The sequence below is a fragment of the Mugil cephalus genome, chromosome 6, assembly GCF_022458985.1.
Source record: "Mugil cephalus isolate CIBA_MC_2020 chromosome 6, CIBA_Mcephalus_1.1, whole genome shotgun sequence".
Taxonomy (NCBI): domain Eukaryota; kingdom Metazoa; phylum Chordata; class Actinopteri; order Mugiliformes; family Mugilidae; genus Mugil; species Mugil cephalus.
In genome coordinates, this window is record NC_061775.1 from 6,161,667 (window position 1) to 6,174,785 (window position 13,119).

A 13,119-nucleotide genomic window follows, 5' to 3' on the forward strand; every position below is an offset into this window, starting at 1 on the left:
TATTGTCTCCAGGACAAAGTAACTTCAGTGATTCAGTAGCACCATGTTCACAAGGACTGTATAGAGGTGCAAATGAACAATTAAGTTCAACTATGTCATCTTTAGGAGCGTCGTCAACGAAACTGATAACAAGTTTCCCTAAATTGTCCAATGGAAACTTCTTGCGTCACATCCGGTCAGCTGTCGCTTCCGGATGCGGTGAAACGGCAGAGAAGTAGGAAAACACCGCACGGCCATGGATGCATTAAAATGACAAGACGGCATCCACGAAGTCCAGAATGGATCCAGGGAGAGAAAAGCACACACTGGAGACTGTGTGTTGACGGTGTTTTGACGTCGGGCGTCCCAGGACGAGTTTCGTTTTTACGTAGGAGCCCTGTTTACGTCTCCTTGCTAGCTTAAGCCAACGTAGCTTTAGCTGGTACGCGCAGATCAAACGCTTTCCTCCGTGTGAGGTTTTAATTTGACTTGTCGCAAGCCTTAATCTCGATACAGCACTCGTTTGTGTCGGGGGAAACCGTAGTTTGATTGTATAGGTTTGCGGTTAAGACTCGGTCTCTTCTTCTTCACCGACAGCACAAGTTATTTTGAGTTATCCAGGACTGATTTGGGGGGAAAAGTACAACATATATGTCAGCTACTCTACAAGTGGACAAAATGGGTGTACTCTGGACTTCAGTCACCACAAAGAAAACACAGCAGATACTTTGTAAATAACACTTTCCTGTCAGCCTGTAGGCTCCACTACTTGTCCCCTTGTTCTGCTGACAGGGCACATAACAAACCGTATCCTGTGTTTGAATTTGACTGGAGAGAAGGGAAGCTTCCTTGTTTTGTTTTGCGGCTCATCTCATTTTTGCCTACTGTTAAGTCTTCAGCTCAACAGGTAGGTCTGCTGTTGTTATCCGTAAACTGTAGGATTGTGTTGTTGTGTTTGTTTATTTCACTGTTAGACGTTGTTTGTCACATGATGTAATGATTATTATGGTTTCCCGAGTTAAGTCCTAATTGTTTTATTTTCACCAGTGTATAAAAGTGTTCAATTAAACATGTCGTGCAGTTGTAACCAGCATTTATTTGTTTTTTTGGCTGTTATGTGTACTTTGGATTAATCTGGAGATGATTTTCACAAATAATATATTTATCATGTGGTCCATGAAGGTCCACAGAGCCCAGAGTAAAGTCAACAGTACAAAACACAAATATTCAGTTTTCTCTTATGGATGATTTAGTCATCCATAAGAGAAAAAAGCTCTTTTACAATATTTGCTTCAGCTATTCAACAAACATTTAATCGATTGCTGGTGTTTGTGCTGGTTAACGTTCTGCCGAGTGACTAATCAGACACTAAAAGTATTCATATGTGTAGCAGATGTTCATGACTTCATATGAATGTGATCATATATATCCATGTTTCAAAACTGGTAGAAAACCGTTCTTAACCCTTGTTGGCTCTGTCAGACTAAGTGCCTTGTACATTACATTGTAATGAGAGTCTCATTGTGTTAACATTGGGATGATGTGAATTCATTAGCACAGTGATCCTCTTGTCCTCCCCCTGCACAGTGAAGGATGAATGGCCTCTCTCTCAGCGAGCTCTGCTGCCTGTTCTGCTGCCCGCCTTGCCCGAGTCGCATCGCAGCCAAGCTCGCCTTCCTGCCCCCCGAGCCCACGTACGCCTTTCTGCCAGACCCAGACGCAGGCCCTGCTGCACCCGGGGCGACGGGGACATCCAGCCTGCGGGCACGGAGCGGCGCCTCGGTCGCTGGGAGCGGCGGTGCTGGGTCTGTAGAGGGGAGATGGAAGCTTCACCTGACGGAGCGAGCAGAGTTTCAGTACTCTCAGAGGGAGCTGGACACGATGGAGGTGTTCCTCACTCGATCGAGCCGAGGGAACAAAGTCGGCTGCATGTACATTCGCTGTGCTCCTACTGCCAGGTGTGTAGCTCCTTTTCCTTTTCGTTCGCTGCATGTATGAATAGTTTTATGTGAGCGATTGTGGTGTGATCTACTGCTTGACAGTGTGTCATCTTTTCTCAGAAACATAACATGCATAACATCCTTCATTCTTGTCAGTCCTTTTCTACCCACATTCACTTCCTTTACTTGGCTCCATGTTGACTCAGCTGAGTCATAGATCGTCTCTTCCTGCTTTTTTTTTTTTTTCAGTGTTAACTGCCATCCGACAGGTTCTTTGATGCTTTAAAATCATTACCTGAATAGTTTCGTTATATGGGTTTGCAGGAATCTAAAAGCTGAGTTTCCACCATGCCTGATGATTCATGATAATCATCACCGTAAAAAGGTCACAGTGACAAGATATCCATCTCCCCCGAGTTAGAGATAAAACTATGTAGTGCTGTTCCCTCCACTGAGGGTGTGTGTCATTCGGTTTGTTGACAGTGATTGGTAGCTGGCTTTATTGGAAGTGAACTCATCACTTAAAACGTTAAACGCTTATTTTATTAACTGTAAAAGCATTTAACTGCGTTTCCCCCCGATCTTGCCGAACGGTGCTGCTGCTGTTTAATTTACCCAATCAATTAAAAAGAAATGGACCGGCTTGTGTTACAGCCCATGGGTCTTGTACTAATGTCGATCTAGTGTTACAAAGAATAAATTCAACCTTGACATGATAGGGCAGATACATTGTTTGGCCGCATTTTAAGTGCAAAAGCCAAGAGCAAATCCATGGGCTGTAGCAGCTCATAAACAAAACCACTGAGAGAGAATTTCAAAATAGTCAGTGCGTAGAAGAAGTATCAGGTGTCTCAGGGGACTGCAGCCTGCATTCATGAATAACAGGTAACGGGTAGAATACCCAGCGTTTATAGTGGATACTCTGCTTCTCAGGTTCAACAAAATGTCTAGAAGTAAGAACCGTTTGACATCGGTCCGTCGTGGTAAACTAATCCCCCAGCAGTGTGACACAAAGAAGTAGTGACACAGATTCAGAGTAACCTCTTTATGTTTATCTTCACAACAGGCTGCTTATGGTTCACTTTGGTGTAAAGTTACAGAGTGATAGTGCAGATCTGTGGAGAGTGCTACAGTTGATTGTGTTTTAGTTTGTCTGTCTTGATACTGTTGTGTTAAATCTACATGAGACACATGTCATTCTGCCTGAAGTTAAGTCCAGTAGAATGGCCTTCGTTTGTGTAAATATGATAAACCCTCTGCTGAAACTGTTTAAAAAAGTATGCATCACTGTTTCATAAAAAGCATATGTCTTGTTTAGTATATTTTGTTGACATATGACAGCCAATAATATACATAGCATACCATGCCATATACGTGATTAGGCCTAACATCATGACCACAGACAGGAGAAGTAAATTAAGTTGACCATCTTGTGACAATACAATGTTCTGCTGGGAAACTATTGGACCTGGCATTCATGTGGATACTACTTAGATACAGTATGTACCTGGCCTCCAAATTCACTAGATCCCAGACTGATCAAGTTTCTGTGGGATGATCTTTTTAGCTGTTAGAAGAGGCCCCTCCCCATAGGACCCAAAGACCCCCACTAACAACATTCTGTTACCCGACACCACAGGACACCCTCAGAAGACCCAGGTCCATTCTCTGATGAGTCACAACTGTTTTCGAGGCACAAGAGAGACATACACAATATTAGGAAGGTGGTCATAATGTTATGCCTGATCATTATATATAGACTGCTATATTTCTTATTACTTTTTTAACTAGAATACTTGTCAGGGCTGAAAAACATTTGTGCCTGTCTCTTCTTCTACCTTAAGGTCCACTTACTAACCTTTCTTTTGAAATCATATCTCCTCAGATTTACAGTGCTTTTCTCCCATGGCAATGCAGTTGACCTCGGCCAGATGAGCAGTTTCTATATCGGCCTTGGCACTCGCATCAACTGCAACATCTTCTCCTATGACTATTCGGGCTATGGTGTCAGCACTGGCAAGCCCACTGAGAAAAATCTATATGCAGACATAGATGCCGCCTGGCACGCCCTGCGTACACGGTATGTTATGATTTACAGTAATTGGCCCACATGTGTCCTTCAAGGAATGATTTATTATACCTGGTCTTGTTCAGCAGAGGCCGAATGTGTTTGCAGAAGGAATGGGTTTGACTAAAATCAAACAGTGTTAGAGATGTGGATGGAAGTTAAAATAACTTCAGTGCCACAAAAGTGATATATGAACTTGAGTATAAGAGGGCCCAGTAAAGATCAAGTCTTGCGAAGAAGGGGCGAGTGAGGTTGGCAGAAGTTGTGATCAGGACATATCTGGGATGAAGAGAGTGAAGAAGAGCGGGGACAGATACCCTGGGAATTAAAAAAAAGAGAGAGATAGACAGATGTGGGAGGGGAGGGAGGGGAGGGGAGACTGTGGGGTGATGTATCTCAAGGACGTTGTGGTGTGATAAAGTGTCTCATTAGTAGAAGCTGTGCTGTCGTGCAGCTGTAGCCTAGGGAAGACATCACAGCACAGAGCCCTGACTGAGGGTGGGTAGAGGTGAACTGTGGGTGTAACTGTCAGTCTTACCGCAATAATTTTATACTGTTTGTTTTGAAATGTGATCCCTGTCTCGAAGACACTTCTCTTACGGCCAATAAAATGCTGCAAACTAAACCTGCAAATCTGTAGTGTAATGCTGTAATAATTAGACGATTGATCTTTTTAGATTAAAACCAGATATTTGAGAAAATATCTTTAAAAACGTAATGAAATGACTATTGAATCGTTGATAATAGTGCACTACAGTTACACCTGTGCTATAAGGTTTTGTCTGGTTTTAATCAGGTACGGCATAAGCCCAGAGAACATCATCCTTTATGGACAGAGCATTGGTACAGTGCCCACAGTAGACCTGGCGTCGCGCTATGAGTGTGCTGCCGTGGTTCTTCACTCACCTCTAACATCTGGAATGAGAGTGGCATTTCCGGAGACAAAGAAAACCTACTGCTTTGACGCCTTCCCCAAGTAAGTCTCTGCAGAGTTGTGTTTTCTTCTCCCTGTCTCTTTCTCTGTGGCAGACGGAGAAGTAAGCTTTGAGTCTCTCATCATCAGCTTTGCATTTAAAACGGGTTTGCAAAAGTAGCGTTTAAATAGATATAAAAGCACAGTAATTTGTGCTTCGGTGCGTGGTCTAGTTTAGCTGTTAGAAGTGGCTACAATAATAAGAAACAAAGAAGCCCAAAAACAATCAGATCTTAAATTGCAGTCTGCCTCTCCGTCCTCTTCGTCTCTTTCTGTCTTCTAATTTCCTCAAATAAGGTGTTCATTTAAACATGATGCACGCACAGATTACTGACTGTTTGGCTGCTTGTTGCTATTGTCACATAATTACTAATCTGCCTGCAGAAAAGCATAATTACCATTTGCTCTTGTGAAAGTCTTTCTGCCAAGATGAACATCTGCTCTGAAAGAGCGTCTCCTCTTCTTTTGAGTTACAGTTTAAATTATTTTGTGACAGTGTCTTTTCTCAGTTAGCGCATTTCTATCTTTTTTTTTTTTATAGATTTTAGGAAGCCATTGAAATACTTTAATATTTCAAAAGAACTGACACTGAGGTCTGTGTTATGCAGTAGGAGTGATCTCACTGCACAGTGTGCAGTAATCATTTTCATCTGGAACCATTTTAGATGTGACCTTTGTCTTATTTCTGTAGCATTTGGTCTTCCTACACAGAGACTTTTACGTGTCAGTCACACATGCCATATCTGTGTGTCATTCATCCATGTCGTCTAGTTTCACCGAGCCACTAGTTACATGATAACAGTATTGCGTAAACGTTTGCGCATCATTTGTTTGAAATTACATATATAGGGCAACACTTAGGCCTAAAGATGATTGCCTCATATCAAATGGTGCCACAGGAAATAATATGGGGCAACTAAGAATAACAGTTTGTTGTTAGTTTGCATTTCATAACAGTGTTTGAGTCATTCGTGTTGCCAGCGAGAGAGGGAAACATTTAACTGGTCAGTTCACTGTAGTGAAGCATGAAAATGAAAAAGAAAAAGTGTCCTCATGCCATTTGTTCAATCTGTTGTTGCACATAACCAGAGTATATTAAGAAAGAAAAACACACAAGGAGGAGGTGAGGGGGAGTGCATTACTTACTCCCTGTTGCTTTAAGATGTCAAGGTTTTTGTGTTCTTAACACAGACTGGTTGTTTCAAATATTCTTTGGTTAAAGGAACGATACAAGTGAAGCACACACGTGTGTGCGCGGTTGCAGTGTAGGTGTTCTTAGTAACGTGTTGTTCTGTTTTTGTTTTTATTTTTAAACCTTGGCCAGACAATAAGGACACAGAGTGCTGCTGTCAGTAGTGGGGGGATCCCTTCTGTTTACGTTACCACTTGAGTTTTAGAGGCTGTGTCTGATGACGGTCAGCAGCAGCCAACTAAGCCAAGGGTCCAGTCTCAGATGGTACAAGTGGGTGAGGAGCAGAGGTGGTAGTAAAACCAGTGTGTGTTGTAAGCAGAGAAAGCCTTCAGTGTTCATCTGTTGTAGCCAGCCTCACACATGCTTTATCAATAAGGTTTACTGAACCGAACCGCGATCTCTAACCTCTTTGCTGCTTCTATTTCCATGTTAGCATCGAGAAAGTGTCCAAAATCACCTCCCCGGTGCTCATCATCCACGGGACGGAGGACGAGGTGATCGACTTCTCCCACGGCCTGGCCCTGTTCGAGCGCTGCCCCAAGGCCGTGGAGCCTCTCTGGGTGGAGGGAGCGGGACACAACGACATTGAATTGTACAGCCAGTATCTGGAGCGCCTGCGCCGCTTCATAGGACAGGAGCTGGCAGTGCAACACGCCTGAGCGTCACCACTACCACCACCATCATAACTACCATTTTCCCCGGTCCATCGAAAGCCTCACTTCTCTGTGTCCAAGAAGGGAATTTATCAGAGAGTAACCTAAATCGTCCCTCAGCGTACCGCGGCTACAAGGAGCACGACGTTTCACACACTCTGGTGCTTCATTGTGGGCCGTAGTACGCATTGAATGGACCATGGAGTCATTATCGGAAGAAGATATTTCATCTGTCGTTCGAGCAGATGTTTTTAGCCTAAACTTTAACAGTTGAGCTGCTATATGGTGCAATAACATGGAGAGTGTCTACAGGTAAAAGGATGTTGCTGATGTTAGATAATAACCAATCAGAGAACTGATAAGTAATCATGTAGTCGACTACGTCGTGATCCACCTGAGAAGCTTCTGTCAGTTTTCTAGTCTACTCATGCAGTGAACAACTGTAATATGTGTTCTCAACCCATGATAGCGGGTCAATGGTGAGGGATCGAAAGCACTGAGAAGTGTTGGGCAATAGTTTTTTTCTAATCACCTATAATAGCAAACATGTTCGTAACGGTGTTCTTTAAATTGAGTTAGACTTTACATCCTGTTTCAGAAGCTCGACTCTCATTTTGTAGTACCGGTAATTGGTTTAGTGGTGTGGCATTGGACTGCATTATATTAGAAGGTGTTTTTGATATCCTCTCCCCCTCATGTGTGTACAGTAGGGGTGGGTTAAACTGGTGACTGGTCTATATTCCTGGGGAGAAATAGTACATACATATATGGATATAAGTTTGCATTTTGTGTCTTTAATTTAGTTTTTACTGGACTGATCTTCTTGCTCAGGAAACCTTCCTTTAGTCACAGTCTGTGTGTGTTTTATGTACAGTCTGATACGTGTCCTCACATCCTTTAAAACCAAGTTTATCAGCTATTTTTTAATCATTGATATTTAACCGAGTTGTTTCATCCTAAACCTGAGGTACCGACCAAAGCCAGAGTTTGGTCAGATGTTGATATCCCCAGCTTTTCTCCGCAACACATCGTTATCCAAGTGGTAGAGAGGCATTGTCTGTGTTAAAGTAGGACAGACGTTAAAAAGCCTCAAAGGGAAAATACTTCCAGTTCCTTCATTTAGTGGAATGTCTGAGAGTCTGTTTGCTCCGTTATACATGTCTCACAGTGGTCGATCACAGCAGTCGGAAAAATCCCTGTTCCTCTCAGTGACTGGAACAGGGAAGCAACACTTAAATTAAACCCGTCTGTTTTAGTCTTTTTTCTTCTTATGTCTCTGACACCAATGTTACACAGTTTCACTCCATCTATAAGGACATTAATGAATGACAGCTTTGGACCCAAAGTGATGCTGGTCAGTTTTCTCTTTTATTTGCTGATTGGTCAGATTAACGTCCTGAGAATAAAAACCATCCTAGCCTTCATTCAGATTCAGCAAATACAGCAGTTGGTTCGTCATTTTACAGTTTTAGCGGCAGTAGCTAGAGTTTAGTAAAAGCTTTTTTAACACATCAGAGTTGCAAAGTGCAACATTTCTATCTGTGCTGTAGTGTGAGCAAAAACCAGATCCTGTAGGCTTTGTGCAGCTTTAGAACATTTCTTTTCAAATCTCTTTCCTCTTTGAGTCTTTACAACAGTAATCTGTCTGTGCATACAAATCCTGCGTAAAACTTTTTTCTCTTTCTTTCTACTAACTTCAGGCTTAACAGCAGTGATTTTGCTTCACAGTGCGAGTGGTGCATTCAATTTTCCAACTCAAGGTTTAAGAAAAATCAAGTATATTGACTTGCCCTAGTGTTGAGTTGATCATCATGCGCTGATTATTTGGTGAAATATCAATTTGTTTAATAGTCCCTACATTCAGTGGCAATAGTGACATTAAAGGGAGTGGTCCAAGCTTTTATCTGCATGGTGCCCTGTTCGAGTCACTTCATGTTGACTCATGAGATAAGTCACAAACCTTTTCAAACTTACTGATGTGATTATAAAAGAAAAATCCCTGTAACTAGCTTGACGTCTGAAGTCTTTTTCGTGCTCGGTAAGCCACCAAAGTTTGAAATCGCAACCAAAATGTGTACATTAATGGATAAAAATGTCAGTGGATCAAGTGATGTTTGTTTTTCTCGCTGAATTGTTTGTAGGGACTGAGCAACTTGTTATATGAAAGCTGCGTTTACGACTGTTCTGTTTATGTTTAAAGAGGATTTTTTAGTCTTTCTTGTCAACGTATGAACCAAAGTCGAACTGTTTTTTTAGCGCTTTACGTTGCATACCATCTCTTTGTGTTCTGTAACTGCATGAGCAAAGGCAAACACGATCAAACTGAAACCCTGTCGTCAAGCTCTCATGTATCTATCGTTTTGTTTATTTGGATGCATACTCGATGTAAAATCATGTTTCCATCAAGCCTGCTTTCAGATGCGCAGGAACAGATATCTTAAATGAAGCAGATCGTTAGTGCGTGTGCTGTATTTTTTTTGTCGCTTTTGGTGCAGGAGTTCAGCTGAGCGATGCAGCAGAGCCATGCGTGTTCAGAAAAAGTGTGCGAGGTGGTGAAAGAACGACGACAGGGGAGCTCCAGACAGACACGCAACTCAGCTTTTGTCTTATATCTGTTGAGAACTGACTGAACAGCTGTGGGTGTCATTTTCACACGTTCTTATCATTTTATTATACTGACAAAATTTTTAGTTTTGGAAGATGTTGTCTTTTTTTCCAGGATTTTAAGAGAATAACTTAATAAAACATAACCAGAAGTTGATAAAAAAAATAAAATGATTGTGGCTTTTTTTTTTTTTTGCCCCTCAATCCAGTCATTTCTGTGCAAGAGAAGTTCGTTTGTCTGCAGGAATCCATTGTAATGTGTGTCTCATTCAGTGCCTGATTTTCCGCCCGTGGCAGTCCTGGCTCCCTCTCAATAAGGACCTGTCTGCAGTGAAAGGCCTCACATGGCTGCGCAAGGAAGATCCAAGAACGGCTCGGGTGAATAATTGGCCGATGATTAAATGAGCCTTTAATTGCCTTGTGTTTTCCTTTCTTTCTTTTCCCTCCCTTTCATCTGTAGAGTTGCGCGTTGGCCGGTCTTGTTATCGTCTGTGCCAACGTGCGTTCGAGGGATGTGTTTTAATTAAACCGCTACAAGGACCCGGGTCTGTCCCAGCCTCCCCTCGCTGTCTGTCACCGTGTTGAGTTGTGGGGGAAACGGAGACAGATGGATCGTAAGCTTCGCTCGCCCTCCCGCTGAACACACACACACACGCGCACTTGTGCCAGCTCTTTTTTTTTTTTTTTTTTTTTTCAAAGGACTGCATAAACAATCTGGTGTCTCACTCAAATGTGCTCTCACGGATTAAAAGCAGCTGCGGATCCACATCCCCCTGCATAAGGCGAAGTTAGTGCTGCCTGACCTGCTGCTTCAAAAAAAACAAGCCCCTCCGCCCCACCACCCGCCCCCTCCTCCTCCTCCGACACCTTTCACACAGCCCTGAGCACAAAAAGCCTTTTATGTTGACGTGTGTGGAAGTACGGTGGATGTGCACGGCCTTGACCACGTCCTCTGCCTCCTAGCTGATCTGTGGTGAATTAGTTTGAGAGAAAAACTGCGGCCTGCCTACGCAAGCGTGACACTACAACAAAGCAGAGTCCAGATATCCATCATGCCCTGGTTGTGTTTCTGTTTCCGTTCACCCGGGCACAGAGCTGCTCCTGTTAACTGTACAGTACATTGGCATCACAACTGTGAAGGAGAGACTAGTTCACGCTGATCAAGTACACAGGAGTGAAACCCTTTCTTAGCGCTTTGCGTAAGAAGCACTTCATGCAGAGCAGCCACCTGTTACCGTGCGGCCACAGTTACTCTGTCTTCCAGTAGATGGAGCTCATTGATTATTGAGAAAGTGTTCCTTAATGCAGCACAGAGAGGCTCTTATGTTTCTTTTGTTATCCTGTACTGATCCCACATGGAGATATTATTTTGTACATCACTTACCCATCCATTAGTGAACGCTTGGGGCAGACCTCTACCACCCATGCCACCAGTTCGGGAGTTGGGTTCTTTCCCCTATGCACTTCACTTCTCTAACCACTAGTGTCGTCACAATTCATCCAGTCAAAGCTGCTGGTGGCCAAAAGAGAAACATTTGCCGGTATTGTACAAAAAAGTCCACAATCTGAGAAAATTTGTCCAAACTTGAAAATCCTACAAACTTGTTGCTTGTAGGATATTCATACAGGTCAAGCAAATGGAAGACCTGACCCCTGGCTGTTGTTCCTGTCACTCTATTTCCTCTCCTTTTACAACTCTGTGGTGTTATCAGCCATCTACTATGACGTAGTTTTGCGGCAGCAGCAGCACCGGACACAGACTGGTGAAGAAGTCCAGCTCTGCTGTGGGCCGCCCTCTTGAGCCTGTGGAGGTGGTATGTGATCGGAGGGTGGAAGCAAAGCCGTCCTCCCTCATGGACGACCAGTCCCATCCTCTCCGTGGTGCTATAACAGCACTGGGCAGCGCCTTCAGCAGTCGACTGCTTCACTCGCTCTGTGAAGGTGCATTACAGGACCTCCTTCCTTCCTGCTGCTGTGAGCCTGTACAACCAAGCCTGCTCCCAGTAGACCACATCATATTGAACTTACTATCTTTGTATCTTTGTATTTATTCAGTGTTTACTTTCCTCATACTGTGTGCACTGTGCTTAACTATATGTTACCGCAACACTGCAAACTTCCCCACTGTGGAATAAATTAAAGAACTATCTTGTAGTACTTCACCAAATCATATGTCATTGTCTACATCACCTCTCTCATCCAGTGACCTATTTGCTCGTCTTCTTTGAACCAATCAAATCACGCTCCCGTACTTTAAATTCATTGTAAAACCTGTCACTCTGACTTCAGGCCGACTGTCAGGAACAGACTTCTCCTCTCCATCTCGATCATCCTAGGAGTCTCATCAGAGGTCTGTTGTCTTTATCAGCTACTCCACCACCACCGTCCAGCCTTGGGCGCTCCCGTCCTTATCTTCATCCTTGATCATACTGCTTGAATTATCTTGTTAGCGTTCTGATTCATTTTGGGACCACTTGGTGGGTCCTGGCCCCCACGGTGAGATCCGCTACATTATAGGCTTACGCTCACCAAAGCAGAACCAGCACATACTTAACCACTACACTGACCATCTCCAGCTTTACTGAGTGGGACCAGCTTATTTGTCTCCTAAACATGTCTTTTCATGTCATTTTCTATTTCTCAAAGGTAATGATAATACTTAATCTGAGATTTTGTTACACTACCCGGCTGTGTGTGCAAATGCAGTCAGTTAATTGACAGAAGAATATCATTCTTTTTGATGATTTCACATATTTATGCTTTTACAAACTAGTCTAAAAAAATGTACAAACTAACTTTAACTTTTGTGATACTACTTGCAGTTTTACTGCAGTAATATTAAATGTAGGAGACTGAGTTTATTTAGAGTTCTACTTCTTCGATGTTTGTACTGCCGCAATGACGTTCCTTCACAAACAGCCATTTGGAGACGTCCTCACTTTCAGAAAACAAACAAACAAACAAGATAGATAATATGCCACCCACGCAAACACATTGTTTTATTGTTCCTTTTGTTTCGTTTTTGCTGAGCTGCATCTCTCATACAATGTAAAGTAGGCCTGGTTCTGTTCTGAGTTTCTCATTGTTTCATGTTGGAGTATTAAAGGCCCTTGGATTTTTTTCCTGAGCTGTCGTCCCTGTTAGTTGTACGAGTCATCAAACAATGGCGCCACAACAAAGAATTCTGCATACACGACAAAATAAATCGCACAATGCAGTTTCAATTATGTTTTTTTTTTTCCCCCATTGCTTTTTACTGAAAGCTGCCATATTTCAAAAAACTACTAGTTTATATTCTGGATAAAAATCAGTCTCACCTTTTCTTCTGCTGTGCTTAAGAGGTTTGGAAAATAGATGTGAAATTATTAAAGTTGAGGCTGTTTGGGGGTTTTAAAATAAATCCTGCAAATGTCAAGTGTTTGTCTTTGAATTCCTGGAAAAGTGTTTGACCAGCGCAGCAAACCCAGTTTCAGGAAAAGAAGGTCATGACTGCTGCATTCAAGTCAGCAGAAATGTCTTCCACTCAGCAGAATAGCTTGGGCCCAGTCCAGAACAGCCTCTGGTCCTCTAATTGACAATGTCAGTCGTAGCAGGAGCGAGCATGCGGTCCATCACCGCACAAGGGTAAAGTGACAGAGCTGCCTTCCTTCCTCTCAACGGTGCATCACAGGCCCTGCTTAAGGATCTCCAAGTATTCAGCAGTGACACAA

At 42.9% G+C, this 13,119-nt stretch overlaps 1 protein-coding gene across 1 annotated transcript; it reads left to right on the forward strand.

Moving 5' to 3' along the window:
- Nucleotides 1–185: 185 nt before the first annotated feature.
- abhd17ab (abhydrolase domain containing 17A, depalmitoylase b) lies at nucleotides 186–9,580 on the forward strand. The gene is made up of 5 exons (XM_047588084.1): nucleotides 186–886; nucleotides 1,567–1,937; nucleotides 3,805–3,999; nucleotides 4,784–4,963; nucleotides 6,586–9,580. Exons 2-5 carry the CDS (start codon nucleotides 1,573–1,575, stop codon nucleotides 6,809–6,811), a joined length of 966 nt encoding a protein of 321 aa, XP_047444040.1. The 5' UTR covers nucleotides 186–886; nucleotides 1,567–1,572; the 3' UTR covers nucleotides 6,812–9,580.
- Nucleotides 9,581–13,119: the final 3,539 nt, after the last annotated feature.

Coding starts and splice junctions, on each gene's coding strand:
- abhd17ab (XM_047588084.1), top strand. CDS start 1,573: ATGAATGGCCTCTCTCTCAGCGAGCTCTGCTGCCTGTTCTGCTGCCCG. Junction 1,938..3,804: donor CGCTGTGCTCCTACTGCCAG/GTGTGTAGCTCC, acceptor ATATCTCCTCAG/ATTTACAGTGCTTTTCTCCC. Junction 4,000..4,783: donor TGGCACGCCCTGCGTACACG/GTATGTTATGAT, acceptor GGTTTTAATCAG/GTACGGCATAAGCCCAGAGA.